Source organism: Myripristis murdjan, chromosome 17 (assembly GCF_902150065.1).
Source record: "Myripristis murdjan chromosome 17, fMyrMur1.1, whole genome shotgun sequence".
In the NCBI taxonomy this organism is placed as follows: Eukaryota; Metazoa; Chordata; class Actinopteri; order Holocentriformes; family Holocentridae; genus Myripristis; species Myripristis murdjan.
Genome location: NC_043996.1, coordinates 15,343,811 through 15,363,296, shown reverse-complemented (window position 1 = coordinate 15,363,296; position 19,486 = coordinate 15,343,811). Strand labels below are relative to the sequence as shown.

The window sequence follows — 19,486 nt, the reverse complement described above, 5'->3', positions numbered from 1 at the left end:
ATTTGTGCAATGATATGCAGCTTCAGAACACACACACACACACAGACACACACACATTCAAACACGGAGCCTCTGTTGACAGTTCATGGATTTGCTCTGAGTGAAGTTTTACAAGTTTGACGGCGAGGCTGTGAGCCCGCTGAATTGTCTGTTGAGGCATGTTTACTTACAAATTCCTGTCAAAGTCCTGGAAACATCCTGAACTATTATGGGTGTGGGATCATCAAGGGCTTTCTAAGAGGGAAAACCCCAGGAAAAGTCTGTGGTGAGTATAAGTTAGAATAGGATCTAAAGGAAATGTAATGAAATGTAATTTATTTGTTCAAGTCACAGTAGTCAGCCTTATTACTTGAGTATCTTCCTGAGACTAAACCATTTTCTTTCATTTAGTTTTGGCCTTTTTTGCATAATGTCAGGATGGTCAACAGCATGCTTTCCAGGAATGAGGAATGAGTTTGTGGTGTTTTAGTGTTTCATCAGGCTGGCAGTCTGTAGGATCTATTTAAGAGTTGGGGAAAAAGATTAATATTGCAGTCTTATGGGTGATATTAAAGCCTATCATGAGCTATTGATATTATTTTATTATGTGGCATAAGTCAAACATTACTCAGGCTGATGTTGCACAGTCAAATTATTGACCTCATTTAAGTCTGGTAAAGCATTTCAGTGCCATGACTTTGGTGTCAGACTTTTTAAAACATAAAATAATCAGTTTCAGTAAAGTTGCTCATTGATTGAGTTTCATCACTTCTTCTAATTACTGTTAGGTAAAACGGCTGAGTTCTGAATCGCATGTTAACTATTTGAGCAGGAGACCACTGGTTCATTAAACCCGCTCAACCATCAAGTTGCACCAATTCCCCTAAAAAAACAGACAAGACACCGGAAGCTTGGCGATTTTGCCTCCAGAGTAAAAGCACAGGCTAAATTTGTTAATAATGTGTTGGTGAGAAGGGCAGGGGTGAGGACATCATTTCAAAAGTGAGGGGCAGGTAATGTTGAGACTTTTTAAACATAAAAATAAGACAACAGGTGTGTGTCACATTGGTTGTGTGCAGACTACATACGAATCCTTTGAAACCTGATTCAAAGTATCAGATTCATTCGATTCCTTTCATTAAACATTATAGATATACTTCTTTTTAGTTTTCTTTTTAGATTTCTTTAGATTTAGAGTTCTAGGTTTTTTGTTTGTTTGTTTGTTTGGGGGGGGGGGGGGGGGGGGGGTCTTCTTCTAGATTACTTGTGGTTATTTTCTTATATATATTAACACTAATCAGTATGTTTCTTGTATGTGTGTTTATTTAACCCTTTTTGCTGATTTTTAATTTGAGACTTCTTTGTCTTTTTTTTTTAACTTTATAATTCTTCTGGTAGTTTCTTATTAATTTTCTGGTGTTTTTGTCCCTAATTTGCCCCATTTCCCCCATGGTTTTGAGAGGAAGCAAGTGAATTTGTGTGGGTTCTCAAAGGGCTAAATGCTTGTGAAAAGCATCTGAATACTGAAATGCCTCATAACAAAAAAAATAAAATAGTAATGAGGCGGGACAGCTGACTCATGACAGTGAGTGAGCTATTTATCAACGGGACAACCTAACAATTTGTAGGTGGAGTAAGTTCCTTCCAGCTTGTAGTTTGTGTTCTAAAGCAGCCTTGATTTAGGTTATACAGTAGGTTATTTACATAGCATTTACATATAACATTTACATATAATCTGAGGACAGGAATATTCTTTATTTTCACAGTGGCACTTGGAATCGGTCAAAAATGTGACATCAGTAAATAGTGCCATTATTTTGAAAGTGCAGCTGGCGTGTTGTCCCTGGCCGGCTTGACGCTGCTCGTGAAGCGGCTCACTTGTCGTCTGAGTGTCGCCAGGAGAGTCGACGGCAGGAGAGAAGCTCATCAGCCCGCAGTCTGATATCCACTAACTCTCTCCTCAGGATTCCTGCTTGGATTTTATAAATCTCTGCTCAGCATTCAGGAATTATTTGTTTTCTTACAGCAGCCAACAGGTGAGTTACCGCTCTGCAGCCTCCATTGAACACTTGTTTTGTTTTGTTTCCTTTTTATGCTTAAATAAACATTTTTATAGCTACTCTGCATTCTGTGTTATCAGCGTAGTTTTCAATAAACTGAACCTCATCCAAACGAAAAAGCGCCGCAGGTAGGTAATTATGTCTAGTCTATAGTTTTCCTAGAGACTTGCAGTGTGTGTGTGTGTGTGTGTGTGTGTGTGTGTGTGTGTGTGTGTGTGTGCGTGTGTGTGTGTGTGTGTGTGTGTGTAGTGAGCTGCTCAGTACTTTATGGAGACCATATGCTACTTTATCACGTGTACACTTCTGTGATTTCACTATTAATAATATTTCAGAAAATTATAGCCTCTCTGGCATTCAATATGAATTTATAGTGGTTGTGTCGGACTGCACGGTAGTTTTTATCTATTGTAGAGTTACTGGATCCATAATATTCATATAATACTCCAAAAAGACAATCTGTTGGCTATAAGATTAATTTAAAGTTTTATAATATCCCTGGACAATGTATTAGATTGTTGGGATTGTTTAATACTTGTAACATTTTCATGGTGTGTGTGATGGTGTTACTGTGGATGACGTTAAACAGATCCTATCAGAGGAAAAAAATGTTTTTGACATAAGAGCTCAAGAATTTATCAGATCTGAAGAAGGTATTTCTCTTTTTTGTCTCCGTCACTCTTTCACACGTGCCCACACACACACACACACACACACACACACACACACACACACACACACACACACACACACACACACACACACACACACACACACACACACACACACAATCGGCGTTTTTTCACAATGGTGCCCAAGTAGTGATTCATTCAGCAAAACACAAATAACCAGTAGGCTTTTCATTAGAAGATCTTTACCATTTATTGTTCTGATCAGAGATTTTACTCTTGTCCCCCACTTTTGTCTCCTGGCCCACAGAATAAATAAAGTGATCATTTTGTATTTTATCAAATCCAACAACCAAAAGTCTGTTTTTTCCCCCTGTGAAGCACTCTGAAAACCCAGTTTTGGAAAAGTGTGATATAATTAAAGTTCATTATTATTACCATTATTATTATTATTATTATTATTATGTTTGTTGTTGTTGTCATTAGTAGTATTAGTTTTATTAAATGGGGACCCCAGGCTTAACTGTTTGGGACTTTCTGTTTGAAAGCTTTTCTTCATCTTCTTCTTCCTCCTCCATGCCTCTGCCTGTGTCTCTCCCCCCAGAGGATGGACCTGCTGCCAGACGTATGGAGGCAGGACTACTGGCTTCCTCCAGGCGTGACCTGGAAAGACATGGAACAGCTGGCCGACTCTGACCGTCCAAAGCCCCAGGACCTTCTCCTTGCGCTGCCCTTGGCCCTTGGCTTTGTCGCTCTGCGCTTCCTCTTTGAGCGGTAAAAGACACACTTTACTTGGCTGTTCTCTAAATATCTAGTTGAAGGTTTGGATATTATAGCCTTGAAAACAACCAAGAGGCAGGTGTGTGTTTATGTGTATTATTTGACTAGGTTTTAAAGGGTCACACCTCATTTCCCTACCACAATTGAGGCTCAATTTGACTGAAACCATGCAGCTCTCAGTCCTTATTGGAGGATGTTGCATTTGTAAGAGGATATGAGCTGTGGATCAGTGAGCAGGTGTTTTGGCAGGGCAGGTGTTGTTAGAAAAAGGCTTTAGGGAATAGAGAGACACACAGAGAGAGAGGAAGTGATAAATAGGACTACTGAATGTAAATAGGACTGTCCTTGTCTTTGGGGACGTTGAGTATTTTCAAAGGAATTTTTTGTTTAAAAAACAGCAGTGGATATACTCTTATTTTCATGCACTTAATGCTCCTCATCCACAGAAATTTAGATTTGACTTTGACATTATCTCCAAAAAGTAAAGACATAAAAAAGCCCAGTTATCAACTTGAAAAGAATATCGATAAGATGAGCGAGAAGGCAAAGAGAGAGAGAGAGAACGGGGCTGGTGTTGTATGGCAATGAGAGGGAAGAGAGTAGGCACACAGACACACAGACACACACACACACACACACACACAGTCTTTGTGTGGATACTGAACCACTCTGCTATTTTGAGGCTTTTTCTTGGTTAATTGCGCTTCCAATGTGGTTGCTGTTATAACATTCCCAGGAGAGGATAGTTACAGGCAGTTTAAACTTATATCTGCATGCTGCTTTCTGTTTATAGTGTTCAACACATACATGTGCGCGCGCGCACACACACACACACACACACACACACACACACACACACACACACACACACACATATATCACAGTGCTCTGATGCTGCCTGCAGGTAAGCTGAGCTGTTTGCTCTTGACCAGGCGCTTAATGGTTTATTATGTAGGACTAAACAACGGCAAGCTACAGTGGAGGGCAGCACATAAAGACAGCTGCCCCAACCGCCCCCAGCTATCCCAGCACAGTCAAGGGTGTAATCCTCATTTGTGTAAACTGACCATTGTTTTCCATGCCCCCAGGTTTGTTGCCCCTCCCATGGGCAGGTGTTTTGGGGTGAGGAACAGATTGCAAATGACTGCCGCTCCTTCCCCAAAGCTGGAGTCCTTTTACACCCAGCAGAGCAGGCAGCCGACACAGGTTAGTGTGAAAAGGCCTTAAACACACAAGGGAGCATGCACACCTGCTGTGGGAATTTAGTTTGCAATCTGTCTTATCCAGGGAGCACTGACTGAACAGTCTTTCTCATCACCACAATTAATGTACTTACACACATGAAGCTGTTATTCCTAAAAATGCTTATAAGATGGCTTGCAACAGTTGAATAGCTAGTTTGGTACACTTTCATCTATGTGCTTAATGTGTCTGCTCGTCCATGTTGTTCCAGTATGTGTTGATTAAGAGCTTGATTGCTGGTGATCAAGAGCATAGGCTTCTAAAACTACCAAACATTTGCCTTATGCTGCTCCTTTCTTCTGAGAATGGTTGGGGTTTTCCCCGTGAAAGGCAGCTCAGGATGACTTGACTGATATGTTAATACAGAAAACAGCCAGGTTCCTGGAAAACCTGGCCTGGGGGAATACACACCAATACACACAATACAGAAGGCATGCTGCAGTATACTGTGTGTGTGTGTGTGTGTGTGTGTGTGTGTGTGTGTGTGTGCGCGCACGCTCATTACTGCAGTACAGTGTTGTTAGGCTGTGTGGCATGGGGGCGAGGTGTATGCAATTAATTCTTAGAGCTCAAGCCAAGCTCATGATCTTCATCACATGTCACTGTCTTCCTCTATTCTTATCAGCTCTGTGTGCTATCTGATGAAGCACAAGTGCCAGAAAGAGATTCATATCTAATAATACATTTAAAAAAAGGGGTTTAGTACACCACATGATCCAACATAATTAACCCCAGTGGGGCTATTTGTGTAAAGCCCGTTTCAAGTGGCAAAAAAACAAAAAATAAAACATGAGGAGTGGACTTCTGATCTTATGTTTTGTGTTTTTCTGTTAGAATTTCAAAGCTTTTTATCATAGTTCTGCAGAGTGAATTAATATTAGCGTCCATTTAGTGGATGATGGAGACAAGATGGTCTGATGGTGAAAGCAATATCCTCTTTCTTTCTCTCCCCTGTCATTTCTTCTTCTGCACCTGCCATTCTCTTCACCCCTGTCGACATCCCCCGTCATACCTTTCTGCTCCACATCCCCTGTTTCTATCCTCTCTTGGTGTTTCAGAGTGAGATCATTAGTTTGATGTCACTTTGCGGCAAAACCCAGAGGCAGATTGAGACCTGGTTCCGTCTCCGTAGAAACCAAGACAGGCCCTGCCACACCAAGAAGTTTGGCGAATCCGCGTAAGCACTCTCCTTTCTGGCGCCTTGCACTGCTCACTTCACTGTTTCCTCCTGTAAAGATCACTTCCTCTCAAGACCGGTTTTTGAGATTTTTATTTAAAAAAAAAAAAAACCTGCGGAAACCTGAAACTGTTGTTCTAGTCATTATTTTTGCCAAAGGTAACATGGTAAAAGCAGAAAGTTTTTCTAAGTAACACTGCATTTCAAGTAGGTTTATCAAGATCTTTTCTCAATTTTAAAGTGTCTTTCTTTTAATGTCCATAATTATCATAGCTGGAGGTTCTTTTTCTACCTCGCAGCCTTCCTGGCCGGACTGGCATGCTTGATTGATGTGAGTATTCAAAAAGCTTTGCAGCAATAAATAGGTCCCTATCACTGTTCCTCAAAATATATATGTATATTTTTATTATTAGTGTACATTATACTTCATTACAATCCAGTAGTTCACACCCGTCTTTCATTAATACCTGTTTTCTTCCTCTCTACAGAGGCCCTGGTTCTGGGACCACAGGGAATGTTGGAAGCATTATCCGGTACAGGTGAGGACATCTCTGAGCTACCACATTTTATAGCTTTGGATTATATGAGTGTGCCTTATTAAAATGTGTCAATCATGTCTTTTTTGTGCTCAAGAAACTTTAAAAACAATATTCAAACCTGCATTGACCCAATGATGAGAAAAACCTGAAGCATATTAAAAGTGAGTCTAGTCCTCTTCAGCTGGTAGAATCACTGCAGTGTGACCTCAGAGGAAGGAGCTTACATTTGTTATAAAGAGGAAACGTAAAACAAATGGTCTTTGTTACTGCAGCACAGTGTGAAGGAAGTCCTGTTTACCCTATCATGCTGTCAGAGAAAAGACTGCACACGCCTCCTCTTACCTTACCAACCATTCTGTTCATTCAGTTGCAGTGAAATACTCCTCCTGTGTTCTGTTTAACTTTGCAACCAATTATTTTCTACTGTAGTCCACATCAATTCACCTTCCCTTCCACAGTGCACCAGCAGCACTGTGCAAAAATGCCTAGTATTTTAGTATTTTTACACTTGAATGCTCCTCTGAAGATTTTTAATATACAAACATTTCCCAGAGGAAAAGCTGCTTTGAGCATGAACATGATCTCACTGATCACATTAAAACTTAACAATTCTGGCCAAAATTAGACTGAAGGCCAGAAAAGACAGTGAGGATTTATGGAGGAGGTAGCTGATATTATGGGAGCTAACACTGTTGTTACTAACTGGAAACACACAACTGAGCCTTACTAGAAACATCACAAATTTACAACTTCTACAGAACTCAGCTGCACGTGTGCTGACGAGGACCAGAAGGCAGGCGCATATTACACCGGTTTTAGAATCACTGCATTGGCTCCCTGTATGTTTGAGGATCGATTTTAAGGTTCTCTTAATAGTTTTTAAATGTCTTAGGGGTCTTGGGCCTTCTTATCTTTCTGAATTGCTTTTACGTTATGAACCCTCGCGGACCCTCAGGTCCGCGAGTTAAAACACGAACACACGGTGAGGCATCTTTTCAGTTTTATGGCCCCCGATTGTGGAACAGCCTGCCGGAGGACCTGAGGGCCGCAGAGAATGTTGATATTTTTAAAAATAGGCTCAAGACCCACCTATTTAATTTGGCTTTTAACTCATGCTCTTAATATACTTTTTTTTTTTTTTTTAACCTTTTTAACCTGACTTTTATTTAATGTTTATTTTATACCCTATACCTTTTGTTTTGGCTCTTAACTAAATGTTCTTATATGTTTACACATGCCTATTTTAGCTTTTATTAATGTTCTTATATATTTTTACTTTATATGTCGTTATTTCTATATATACTTTTTATATTTTTATTTTATATGTTTTCATATTTTTATCCCATATATCCAGTGTTTCCTCAGTGGGGGCCCTCTGCGCTGGGGGCTGTTCTCGGCTAGGGCTGGGATGTCTCTACTCGTGGGGCTCACCGGCTGGGGTGGGTGGGGGCTCTGTGGCGGTGCCCCGCTGCAGCGCCATGGGTCCTCTGCCTACCTGTAGTTTGGTGGGCCCCTGAGCTGCGGCATTCTGGCCTGGGCCGTGGGCAGCCCCCAGCGCAGATGGCAGCGCTTCCTGACCTGGTTCCTCTGTACTCAGCCAAACAAACATTATGTGTGTGTATGTGTATGTGTGTGTGTGTGTATGCGTATGTGTGTGTGTGTGTGTGTGTGTGTGTGTGTGTGTGTGTGTGTGTGCGAGTGTGTGTGTGTGTGTGTGTGTGTGTGTGTGTATGTGTGTCTGTGTGTGTATGTAAGAGAGAATCGTGGGGTGGGGGTCTAGAGGTTGGGGTGGGGAGGGGGGTGTTTTTAACATGTAAAGCACTTTGTGCTACATTCCATGTATGAAAAGTGCTCTACAAATAAAGTTTGATTGATTGATTGATTGATACTAAGTAGTTAACCTCAGTGATCTTCCGCGTTTTAAGTAGCCAAACAAGCCATTAGGTATCTAAGAAAGCATATAAATATGTAATTATCTAGTTAGCTTGGCTGCTGAAAAAATAAGACAATGCCATTTGTATCATTTATTTATATTTTGGTCAGTGTCCCGTCTCTGCGATTAAAATTTGCCAGCTAGCTAAAAAAAAAAACAAAAAAAAAGAAAAGGTTGTTGTTTTGCTCTGGAAAAGAAATTATATTTATTTGAGATTGTGAGTTGTATTAATACTACCTAACCTGGCTATATTAAAAACACAATCTCTCATATCTGCAGAAAGTGCTGTAGGGCTACTCCATATACTACCAGACCCTTTTGTTGCCATGTCTTGTGAATATGTAAATGTTTCATATATATTGATAATCCACAGTTAGTGAACACTGACTGTGTGGTAGCACTGATAGTTCCCCCTGCTTTTGCCACTAGTGTGATGTTCAGGTCTTTTGAATCACTTTGTACTGACTTTTGATCCATGTCTCACACAGCCCATGGAAAGAGTGCATTACTGGTACTACATGCTGGAGCTGGGTTTTTACTGCTCTCTGCTGCTGCGGATCTCTGTGGACATCAAAAGGAAGGTGAGCTCCTCAACATGCATTTGCTGACAAAGTAACAGATCTGACTCACTCATCTGTTGCCCATATGTGTCTTTAGTAAAAAGTGTAAATGAAGGTGTTAGGGTATGTTAGCTTCAGCCTGGTCATATTTCATTTTTAATGACTTGCCCAAAGTTCACTTCTGCTTTAATGACAAACTTCACTTTGCATTTGGTTAATCAGTGACTATAAGAGCAGAGGGAGGATGGATATGAATGGTCCCAAAGGATCATTAATAAATCATACTAAAATCCTGCGCTTTGACCTAGGTCAAAAAATGTTGTGTAAAGGGAATGACATGAAAATCATTCTATTACATTGAATAAATACTTGTTGGTTTCTTTGCCAGGACTTTAAGGAACAGGTGATCCACCATTTTGCCACCATCTTTCTGCTTAGTTTTTCCTACTGTGCCAACTACATTCGCATTGGCACCTTGGTCATGCTGCTTCATGACTCCTCTGACATCCTGCTAGAGGTAACTCGCTCAATCTCACATGACACATCCTAGTCATACTGTTCAGAGAGGCTGGAATTAGGCTAATTTCACATGCATATACACTATAATACACTAATTTGTACATACAAAATGTTTTTGTTAGTATGTGCTGGCTAGTGGTCCAAAGCAGACGTACCAGAGGATAGTTTTAAATGCAGGGGAAAGGTTGTTCAAAAAACACAGCATGAAGATAGTTTTACTCTGTCAATTTCTTGGTTATGGGCCCGCCGTGCTTCTGCTGTGTCCCTCTGCTTTCATGCAACCTTCAAATACAATTCAGCTTATCACCTTTGTCTCACTTCCTCTGTGACCATTATCCAGCTGTGCAGTTTCAGCCTGACCAAAGCAAGAAGGCGGTCTGAATATTAGATAATGGAGGCATATGCAAGACGCAGCTCTCAGCTGCATGTCACAGGCCACAAGTTCACACTGAGACTGAGCCCAAGGTTGGATAAGTAAACTATCTACCCTGAGATCTCTGCAGTAGCCTGCAGGATGAACTTGAACTCAGCTCAGTTTGCAGGTCCTGTGCTTCACTCCTGATAGCTACAGGCACATTTGCAGCCAGAGGTGACCTTTGTTTACCAGCATAAAACAAGTGACTATACATGAAAATGTCTGGCTAAAGACAACAATATAAAACATACCAATGATGGCAGATAGATAGAATTTATTTATGAACTATCAGCTGCTAAAATCCAAGGGATAACAGGGAAAACACTTATTTCTAACATGGTCCCAACATATCCATAACCAGGATAACATTATAAACATGCATTTTGTCTCGCTCTGTGTCTTACCAAATAAACAAGCCCCTGTCACAGACAGGAAAGTCAGACTGATTATCGTCCTTTTTTCATCACCAGTAGACTTTTGCATATTTACTCCATGTTAAAGACTGAAGCTTGTTTTCCTGTGCATGTGCATGCTTTTGTCTAATGTCCTGCCTCATAAACTCTTTATTGGAATTTGGACCATGTAGAGTCAATAGCCGTGCAATATGAGTGTAATTTGTGAGTCAGGCAGATTCATAAAATGAGAACAATGGGGCTTTCATTATGATTTGTATTGTCTATACAAACAATTCAGTAATTTATATTCTTATGTTGCAGTCTGCCAAAATGTTCAACTACGGCACCGGCTGGAGGAAAACGTGTGATACACTGTTCATTGTGTTTGCTGTGGTCTTCCTCGTGACTCGACTGGTGATCTTTCCCACCAAGTAAGGTTTTCTCTAGTGAGGTCTGTTCATTTTTCATCTACACAAGGGGTGATGTAATGCTAAGAAAATGTAAATTAAATTTCCCTCAAATTCTATTGATTTCCAGAATTATCCATACCACCCTGGTTTTATCCATGGAAGTGTTTGAACCCTTTGCTGGTTACTACTTTTTCAACGTCCTGCTAATGGTGTTGCAAGCTCTTCACATCTTCTGGGCCGTCTTAATCTTACGAATGGCCTACAAGTTCCTCTTCTTGGGCAAGGTGAGCGTTATCAGTGAGTGCTACGCACACTGTATAGTATGTGACATCCCGCAGGCAGATCTTTGAATTCTTTCCAACTTTGTTTACATCAACATCACAATGACTTGGCATTTTGATAGCCTTTTGTTTCCTTAATGTGATATTGTTCCTGCTGAAACTGGTTGTTGGGGCAGGGCTGAATGTGAACGTGTAAAGTGGCTAAACCCTCTGATTCAGCATGATGTCACCAGTGATGACAGTTTTCCAGGATGTATGGGATTTTGATATGAAGTACAAAAAAAATCTAAATTCTTACGTATTTATTGTCAAAGAGGTGACTATATCAGCATGGAAAATTAACTAACAAGTTGCTTAAGTCATTTTTAATTTCATTTTAACTCTAAATGATTGCTCAATTGGACTTCAGTCGTTTCTTAACCTTGTGATAATTTTTGGCCTTTGTATGTGTTTCTGCCCTCAGCTGGACAAAGATGAACGCAGTGACGAAGAGAGCGAGGCAGAAGAGGACGAGAAGGACAAAGGAGAGGAAGATAGGAACGACGCAGGAGATTATTGTTGGGAAAGAAGTAAAGACACCCTGAACTCTAAACTGTCCATGCTGACCAATAGTTGTGTTTTAAATAACTTTTCCAACCACAGGGCGTCTGTGGCTGACAGGATGCGTAAAGCTCAGTAAAGGCTGGACACCAGCTCACTTAAACATGTTTTACAGTTCTGCCATACCACTCAGTTTTAAGACAGCCATGGTTTCAGCAGTGACTATGATAATGTGGATTTGATCCAGTAGCTTCTGTGTTGCAGGTCAGGCTTACTTGTGACGCTCAGTTTCACGTCTGAATGAGAACAGGATTAGATGAGTAACAGGAAGAAGATTGAATCTTTTGCTGGTATCAGAATCAATGTGTGACAGATTATGCTGTAGAAAGGTCTGGAAAAAAAATACACAAATAGCAGAGGATGGTTTCGATCCATCGACCTCTGGGTTATGGGCCCAGCACGCTTCCGCTGCGCCACTCTGCTATGGTACACCCCAGACGGGACTCGAACCCACAATCCCTGGCTTAGGAGGCCAGTGCCTTATCCATTAGGCCACTGGGGCTACAGATAACAGTGTGTGTTAGACTCAGCTTACTTTACACAATATACTGCTCAGTGGGACTAATTGTCATAATGTTATTGTTATTAGAATACAATGCATCTTAGCATAGTGATATTTTCAGCACAACATTACAAATTTGGAATCAGCAGCATCTCCAATTTCTTGCTAAGCAGTAGTTATATGGCACATTGAGATGAATCTGACTAGACTTGTTTTGCTGTTTGTGACGTTGACTGAAATATTACGAATTACATTTTATGTGCTGAACAATTCTACATGGGTTTTGTTTATTTAGTCTTTTTCTGAGCACCATGCTCTTAAAAATATGGCTTGGGATGGAAACCTTTGTGCTTAAACAGTGGAAATCATGCAGTGTGTGTTCACTACCTGTCTGCCTGCTTGTGTTATACTCCCTTGTAACCTACATTGCAGACTATTTTTACACAAATGTATGTCAGTAAGTTGGCTAAGCAGCAGGTTGGAAAAAAAAAAAAGAAAATAGATTTGGACTAAGCCACTGTATAGCCGAAGAGTAAAACAAATCGTATGACCTAGATTACAATACAGACATAAATGATTATTAAGCATTTTAGTCTAATTAAATTTTCACATACATGAGGAAAGGCATGTACTTAGCTGCTGTAAATAAACTCATTATTTCACTATTTAAAGATAAATGTTGTCTGATTGTGATTATTATTGATGTTATAATTTTGATTAAGAGTCTTGGTTCACCCAGCACTCCTTTGAATCATAAAACCACCATCTCTGATTATAGATAAAGTGTCTTCTGCTTAATTAAATGAAAGCTAGAGGTACTGTAACATTAGTGGTCTATTCTATTGTATCATATAATGCTTCAATGCGATTGATTCTTTTAAAAGGATCATTTGTGAGACTATGATTTTGCATTTGGGGATAAAGCAGAACAGCTTAATTATCTTTTGCCATGGAAATCTGTTTTTTTTTTTTTTTTTTTTTTTTTTTCTTTTCCAAAGCTTCTTAAATTACACATGTGGCTGCACACCAGCTCTGCACACACAATGGAAAGCAGGTCAGAGCACAGTATTAGCTGGGCAGAGGGATCACTGTGGATGTGGTGCCAGCCAGCTGCACTCTAAACAACAGTTCAACTCGCTCTTTTGTTCAACTAAAAATACACATTGATACATGGGTAAGATAGTATTATCTATAAGTGACTGACTCTGAAACCACACTAATAATACAGAAGAAAACCAATGCAACTAGTGAGCTGCATGTGTTCTGTTTTTGTCCAGCAGGGTGGAAAGTACTCTTACTTCAGGAACACTGCACCTTAGGTTTACTTGTCTTCGGAGGACTGGCTATTTATTTATTTATTTATTTATTTATTTTTTATACCAGTAGTGGGAGCACTTCTCCAGTACATGAGACCATCTCAGCCATCTGGAGCATGGGAGAGACTTGCTGCACCTCCACCCTACTCTGCCTATCATTGGCTAGTAATTGCTGCCTTCGCTGGTTAAGGTTAGGGTTTGAGTTAGTTAATCAGAGGCAGAGTCAGAGCAGGTCTTCCTGGAAAGTTATTATTGTGTGGCCCTAATCCTCTTCTGTAGAACAGGAATGTCTCAAAGATGGAAAAAGTAGGCCAGTATATTACCTATGATTTAGCATATGCTTTTCAATATAGGCCTAAGTCATGTGATATGGTTAATTTTTACGATATAAAGTTTTCTGCACTATAGCGCCATCTGGTGGCCGACCCTACGCCACTAATCTGCAGGTGTCGCACACTGTACGGCCAGAAACATAACACACTGTACAGCCTCGGTAGAATAACAGAGACAGACTGAAGTGACGCTGGAGGTTTATGGGCTTTTTTTTTTTTTTTTTTTTTTTTAAATTATTAAATGTGTTTAATTTTTAATTTTTTTTATTTTTAAGAGTAGCAGCTGAGAGCTAACTAGCATTATCATTAACAGCTAGCGTAACAATTTGCTTAGCTTTTCCCTTCCTTTAATGCTCTACCTTACCTGACATTTCTGGAAAAGCGTGCTTTTACAGATTGTTTTCATCTTGCAGGTGGCTGCAGCACGTCTTGCAGGCAGTTAACGCTGTAACGCGAATATTTAACAATAAAGACACCCATCAATACACTTTATGATTTGGTTATCAAAGCAGGCAGAGCAGGCGGTCTTTAGGCGATGTGTTGGTGACTTCCTCGGTGTGAGTTTGAGGGCCTACGGCGGCCAGCTTGTCATGAGAAACGACTTTGTGGTCCTTGCATGCTTTATTTATGTTATGAGGGATGTACACCACAGGGTGGCGATATTACATCAGTCGCAAAGACATGGTTAAAGAGGCATGCAGTATGAGCATGAAACGCTTTGATGGTTCTCTGCAGGTTTGCTGCTGCTAACCTGAAGGTTGTGGGTTCGAGCCCACCTGTAGACGATGTGAAAACCTGATTTTTATTGATGCGGAATGATCACAGTGATAGGGATGTGATACTGCAGCCTTCCAGTCCACATGAGGCTGGTGTATCACATCCAGGTGTTGAATCTGGGCGAAAACATGTCCGCACCTGTCGGCTCACACAGCCCTGCCCTCCCCCGGCTCTGTGGCTGTCAGAGACGCTGTTTGACGGGCTCGTCTGCCTACTGACGCACACCGACCGTCATCCTCAACATCCTGCTCGGCCAGATCCACCGGCGGACCGTCACGACACGAGTGAGTGCAGTTTTTGTTACAGATAAAACGGCATTATTCCTCTGTTTTCGTAAATACTCTCACAGGCGTGTACAATGTTTTAACTACGTTGTATTGGGAATGTTGTTGTTACACTTTAAATTCTTGGGATATAGTTTACATACACTCAGTGGCCACTTTATTAGGTCCACCTGCAGAATCTAATGCAATCCGATACACATGTTTTGCTATCAAGTTTAGTTTTATGATGCCTGTAATGCTCAGGTTTTCTTTTTGTCATAGTCATAGAGGTGTTCATTCAGTTCTATGTTTGGCATTGAGCTCACAGTTAGTGCTGCTGTTGGACTGGACTGCATTTTATTGAGAGGTGTTTCTACTATTCTGTCCCCCCTCATGTGTATATAAATAGGGAAGACAAAAAATTAGAAACACCTCTCAGCATAATATAGTCCAGTGCAAGACCCCTGCAAACTACAGTCTCAGTAATATACATAGAATTGAATCAACACGTTCTCCACAATGTCAACAAAAACTGAACATTATAAACTTTGTTAAAGGGTAGAATTTATGGCAGAGCTGTTGCATTGAATTGCATTAGATTGGACAGGTGGACCTAATAAATGTCTCTTGGATGTATGTAATGTTGTGCAAATATTTGGCTAACCTGAGGACTACAATGCACTTCATATCATTCTTTTCAGCACCAACTAAGTTATCTGATTAAGTATGATGCAGTGAGGTCAGATTAAGCCTCTTAATCAGCTCTAGCCGACTGGCTGATACAAAGGAGCCTGTGGGAAATAGTGAGTATACACAGTGGAGCAGGCACCCTGGTTAGTCAGCTCTAAATATGAGGAAGTGACTCTTTGTTATCTATGCACACCACTAAGCTTAGGCACATTTCAAAAGTTCTCTCTCTCCTAGCTTTTTGTGTGTCTTTACTGGCCTATATTAGTCTGACACATTTTCTTCCCTCATTATAGTAACCAGACATGCAGATTTTTGTGAAAACACTGACGGGTAAAACCATTACCCTTGAGGTGGAGCCCAGTGACACTATCGAGAACGTGAAAGCCAAAATCCAAGACAAAGAAGGTACTTTATGTGTGCATGGATGTTATAGGAAAAAAGTTGCTACCAATAAATATAAGAGGTCATATCTTTGTCTTATCTTAGACATTAAGTGGAAGATGATGTGTGTTGTTATATGTCAAAGTGATCCCCTATTCACATGCACTAGCCCACTGTATGACTCAATAGATGATCAACCACAAGTAGTTAGATATATCTCAAAACTTGTATTTATATTGTCTTCTCATCCTGTCAACTTGAACTTAATTTGACCTTCTTCATTCACAGGAATCTAAGACTAAGGCAAAGAGTAACATCCTTTCCACTGATGAAATCTAATTTGGCCCAGGCCAGGCGTTGTCTAATTGACAAAACTTTATGGGCGAGCTTCCCAGATACAGATTTAGCTTAGTCAGGGAGTGAAAAAAAAAGTAAAAAAAAAAAAAAAAAAAAAAAGTCCCCTCAATGGGGAGGCATTAATTGACAAAATCGTGTGACAGATGTCTTTTTTCAAGAGCAGTTCAGCCTTGGGACATACTGTATGAAATGTATGTGCCTGCCCAAACTCAAACCCCAAACTCCGCTGTCACCAATTGAAGAACACTGGCTAGGGTGCATTAAAATAAGGGCATCAAGTAGAGTGCCATTGTAAATTAAGTAAGGGTCATTTGATATCTGCATCATACTCTCTCTTGCAGGGATGTGCTTTTTGTTGTTTGCCTGCTTTCTGCAAAAATAGCTCATTCATTTCTAGTGTAAGATTAATGTTTTCTTGCTCATTTGTGTTCTTTGCACCTGCAGTGGGTTGGGCCACTGGATGTGATGCAGTTTCCAGGGGCTGAACAGTGACTGTGAAATGAGTTTCCATGCCTAATGCGAGCATCCAGTCATATCTGTCACTGCCTTCTTCTCCAGGTATCCCCCCTGATCAGCAGCGTCTCATCTTTGCTGGCAAACAGCTTGAGGATGGACGTACCTTGTCAGACTACAACATCCAGAAAGGTAGGGAAAAACCTCCACATTGCTAAACAGACTTGCCTGCTATAAAGATGTCAGCAGGTTTCTTTCATCATGGTTGCATCAGAAATTATTCTCCCATTTCCTCTTCTCTCCAGAGTCCACACTGCATCTTGTCCTGCGTCTGAGAGGGGGCATCATCGAGCCCTCTCTGAGACAGTTGGCTCAGAAGTACAACTGTGAGAAGATGGTCTGCCGCAAGTACGTCTGCATACCCAGCACATTCTCATATTTGTAATACTGAACATGCAAGTTACTGCATAAGTTACCTCAAAAGATGTTATGATTTCTGTACTGATATCAAATGTAAAATCTCTTACTGGTGAAAAAGAGCATCTTGAATGATTGCTTTGCTGCTCCTGTCAGCGAAAGCCGATACAGTCTTGCCAAATGGCAACATTGTCGGGTTGCGAGTGGAGTTTAAATTGTTTCCATGGTTCCAAGTCAGACACTGATTGTCTCTATTTAACAGAGAAGGGCTTAAGCAGGACCCTGCATTGGAATGAGAGGCAGGGCTAGACTGATTACTCCTGGTGGTGTGTTCGTAAAAGAGGGAGAATGATGGATTCATGTGCGACTTTCACTGATGAGAAAGACGAGATGATGCCAGTTACTAAACACTGTCCTCCCCTCCTGACAGGTGCTACGCTCGTCTGCATTCACGTGCTTCCAACTGCCGCAAGAAAAAGTGTGGACACACCAGTAACCTGCGCCCCAAGAAGAAGCTGAAGTAAACAGCTGTCTGAGTCTGTTGTCAGTATTTTCTATAAAAGGTTTTGACAACTAAGATTGTTACTAATGCTTTTACTATGGAGCGCCCACCACCATACCACCTACATTTCTGCCCCTCTCTGTCAAAGAAGTGCAGTGTACTTCTCTCCATGCACGCTTCATTAAAGAGAACACTGAATCCACTGATGGCACAATGCAGTAGTCTTTTTTTCAGTTTTATTCATCACCTGTTTGACTTGAGTGGACCGTCAATAGTGCTCATCTACTATGGACACAGTAGGTAGTTATTCAATGACTTTGAAGTTAAAGGGAGCATGTTGTGGTACTGAGGCCTTTGTGGTGATGTGGCACCTGAGATCATAGCTGCCAAATTTAAAATGTACGCAACACATCAGTGAAGATTTAGGACCAGTCTCTCATAGTCACTGTACTGAAATTTGCTAAGATTTTAGAATCAAATGTGTCACAAGCAAAGCATAAAACTCCCGCGCACACACACACACACACACACACACACACACACACACACACACTGAGTGATTCTCCATGTATGTGACCATGCATGGTGAGATCTTTTCGTTGTTACCACTGAGTCAAAAGACTTATCGCATCAATTTAAGATGTATCTGATAATAGGCTATTAATGGTCTAAAAGTAGCCCCAAAGAGAATATCAATCAATGGAGCAACATTTTGATATCCAATCCCATATTGTCATAGACAAAAAATGCCATTCCTATTCCAGAAATGTCACAGATGTCATGGCAAAATTACACGACTCTTGAAATGTCATTTCAGTTTAAGATGCTGCTGGAAGAGGTGCAGTGTATTATGAGACAGTTTGTTCAAGAATAATAAATACAACTGAAAAAAAACTGCATATGCAACCTCTCATTACACAACTGCCTGGAGCGCTGAGCACATGAGGTAAAACCAGTTTCTCACTCTGTTAGCTCTCACCTGCCTGTCAGCACATTATGATCATATCGGAGCAGTGCTGATTATGCATGCTGTGTGCACTGCAGCTTTGGGACTCAAGTCAACTTGTGTTTACTGATTAGGGGGTTTTGGCAGTTTTACAGTTGGGATTCTGTCTGGATTACATTTGCAGGCTTAGTGTTACCAGTAATGGTGGACATCCACATACCCACAACATAACCTTTCTCATAAGTACAGCTTTCATAGCCATTGTGTGATCTGGGCAAACGGGGAAAGATGGTTGCAGTTGACAGAGTGTAATTTGCATTCACCATCAGCCCTCAAAGGGTCATTTTACTTGATGTCATTCAACTGACTTGACTTGAAAACCTCATAACTCTAGTTTCGTGGTTTTACATTTTAACTCTAGCTGCAAGATTACATGATCTTCTGTGGTTTGAGAAAAGTCTATTTCACTTGAGTTTATGAAGCCCTTTCAAAACAAAACTCCATTAGATTGTAGTCATTAGGTAAAATCAAATATGCACAGTGGGCCAGCTAAAAACAAGACTATTTTTAGAGCGAGAAGGTAATGGTGGCAGTAGGTGATGGCAGGTACTATAGATGTGGAGAATCAACCAGCCAACCATGACGAGAGGCGTCCACATACAGACAACAGGGCAGCTTATATATGAGAATCATGTGGCTGTTGAGTTTTAAACCACATGAATTCAAATATAGTCAGATGGTGGCTGTTATGACCCAGTTGTCCACTGATAGCCAGACAGGGGTAAAGAGTTACCACTGAAATCTAATAAATCTTGAGTGAAATTTGTATTTCATCAGATCTGATGTGAAAGGCAGTGATGAGGATCTAGAGCTCTGTCAGCTGTGTTGGTATGTTAAGACATTTTGGTGAAGTGACAGGTAAGGAGTTATTGGACCATGTTAGGAAATGTGCAAAACATGAAAGCCTTGAGGCATTATTCATAAACACTTGACTGGAATTCAGCTTGACTGTCACATACAGTACTGTGCATTCA

General features: G+C 40.7%; 2 protein-coding genes and 1 non-coding gene across 8 annotated transcripts; 2 read left to right on the top strand and 1 right to left on the bottom strand.

Annotated features, from left to right (window-relative positions):
* Window positions 1-75: 75 nt before the first annotated feature.
* On the top strand, window positions 76-12,683 carry LOC115375648 (ceramide synthase 2-like). Of its 5 annotated transcripts, none has more exons than XM_030075124.1 (12): window positions 76-265; window positions 1,944-2,015; window positions 3,270-3,439; window positions 4,534-4,651; window positions 5,746-5,864; window positions 6,138-6,195; window positions 6,353-6,403; window positions 8,825-8,917; window positions 9,285-9,413; window positions 10,547-10,656; window positions 10,763-10,919; window positions 11,380-11,595. In XM_030075124.1, the coding sequence occupies exons 3-12, from the start codon at window positions 3,273-3,275 to the stop codon at window positions 11,593-11,595; spliced, it is 1,218 nt and encodes a 405-aa protein (XP_029930984.1). In that variant the 5' UTR covers window positions 76-265; window positions 1,944-2,015; window positions 3,270-3,272. The 5 variants fall into 5 exon arrangements, with proteins under 5 accessions (XP_029930984.1, XP_029930983.1, XP_029930982.1 ...); XM_030075123.1 differs by having other exon boundaries at window positions 1,809-2,015; XM_030075122.1 differs by having other exon boundaries at window positions 1,804-2,015.
* Window positions 11,946-12,018, bottom strand: trnar-ccu (transfer RNA arginine (anticodon CCU)). Its single transcript has one exon. It is a non-coding gene; the product is annotated as a tRNA-Arg (tRNA).
* Window positions 12,684-14,601: 1,918 nt separating the features above from the next.
* On the top strand, window positions 14,602-17,709 carry LOC115375472 (ubiquitin-60S ribosomal protein L40-like). 2 transcript variants are annotated; one of them, XR_003929716.1, is made up of 6 exons: window positions 14,602-14,727; window positions 15,690-15,801; window positions 16,693-16,779; window positions 16,893-16,995; window positions 17,435-17,583; window positions 17,626-17,709. XR_003929716.1 is itself a non-coding variant. In XM_030074875.1 (5 exons), exons 2-5 carry the CDS (start codon window positions 15,699-15,701, stop codon window positions 17,526-17,528), a joined length of 387 nt encoding a protein of 128 aa, XP_029930735.1. In that variant the 5' UTR covers window positions 14,602-14,727; window positions 15,690-15,698; the 3' UTR covers window positions 17,529-17,709. The 2 variants fall into 2 exon arrangements, 1 of the variants encoding a protein (XP_029930735.1); XM_030074875.1 differs by having other exon boundaries at window positions 17,435-17,709.
* The last annotated feature ends 1,777 nt before the right edge of the window (window positions 17,710-19,486 follow it).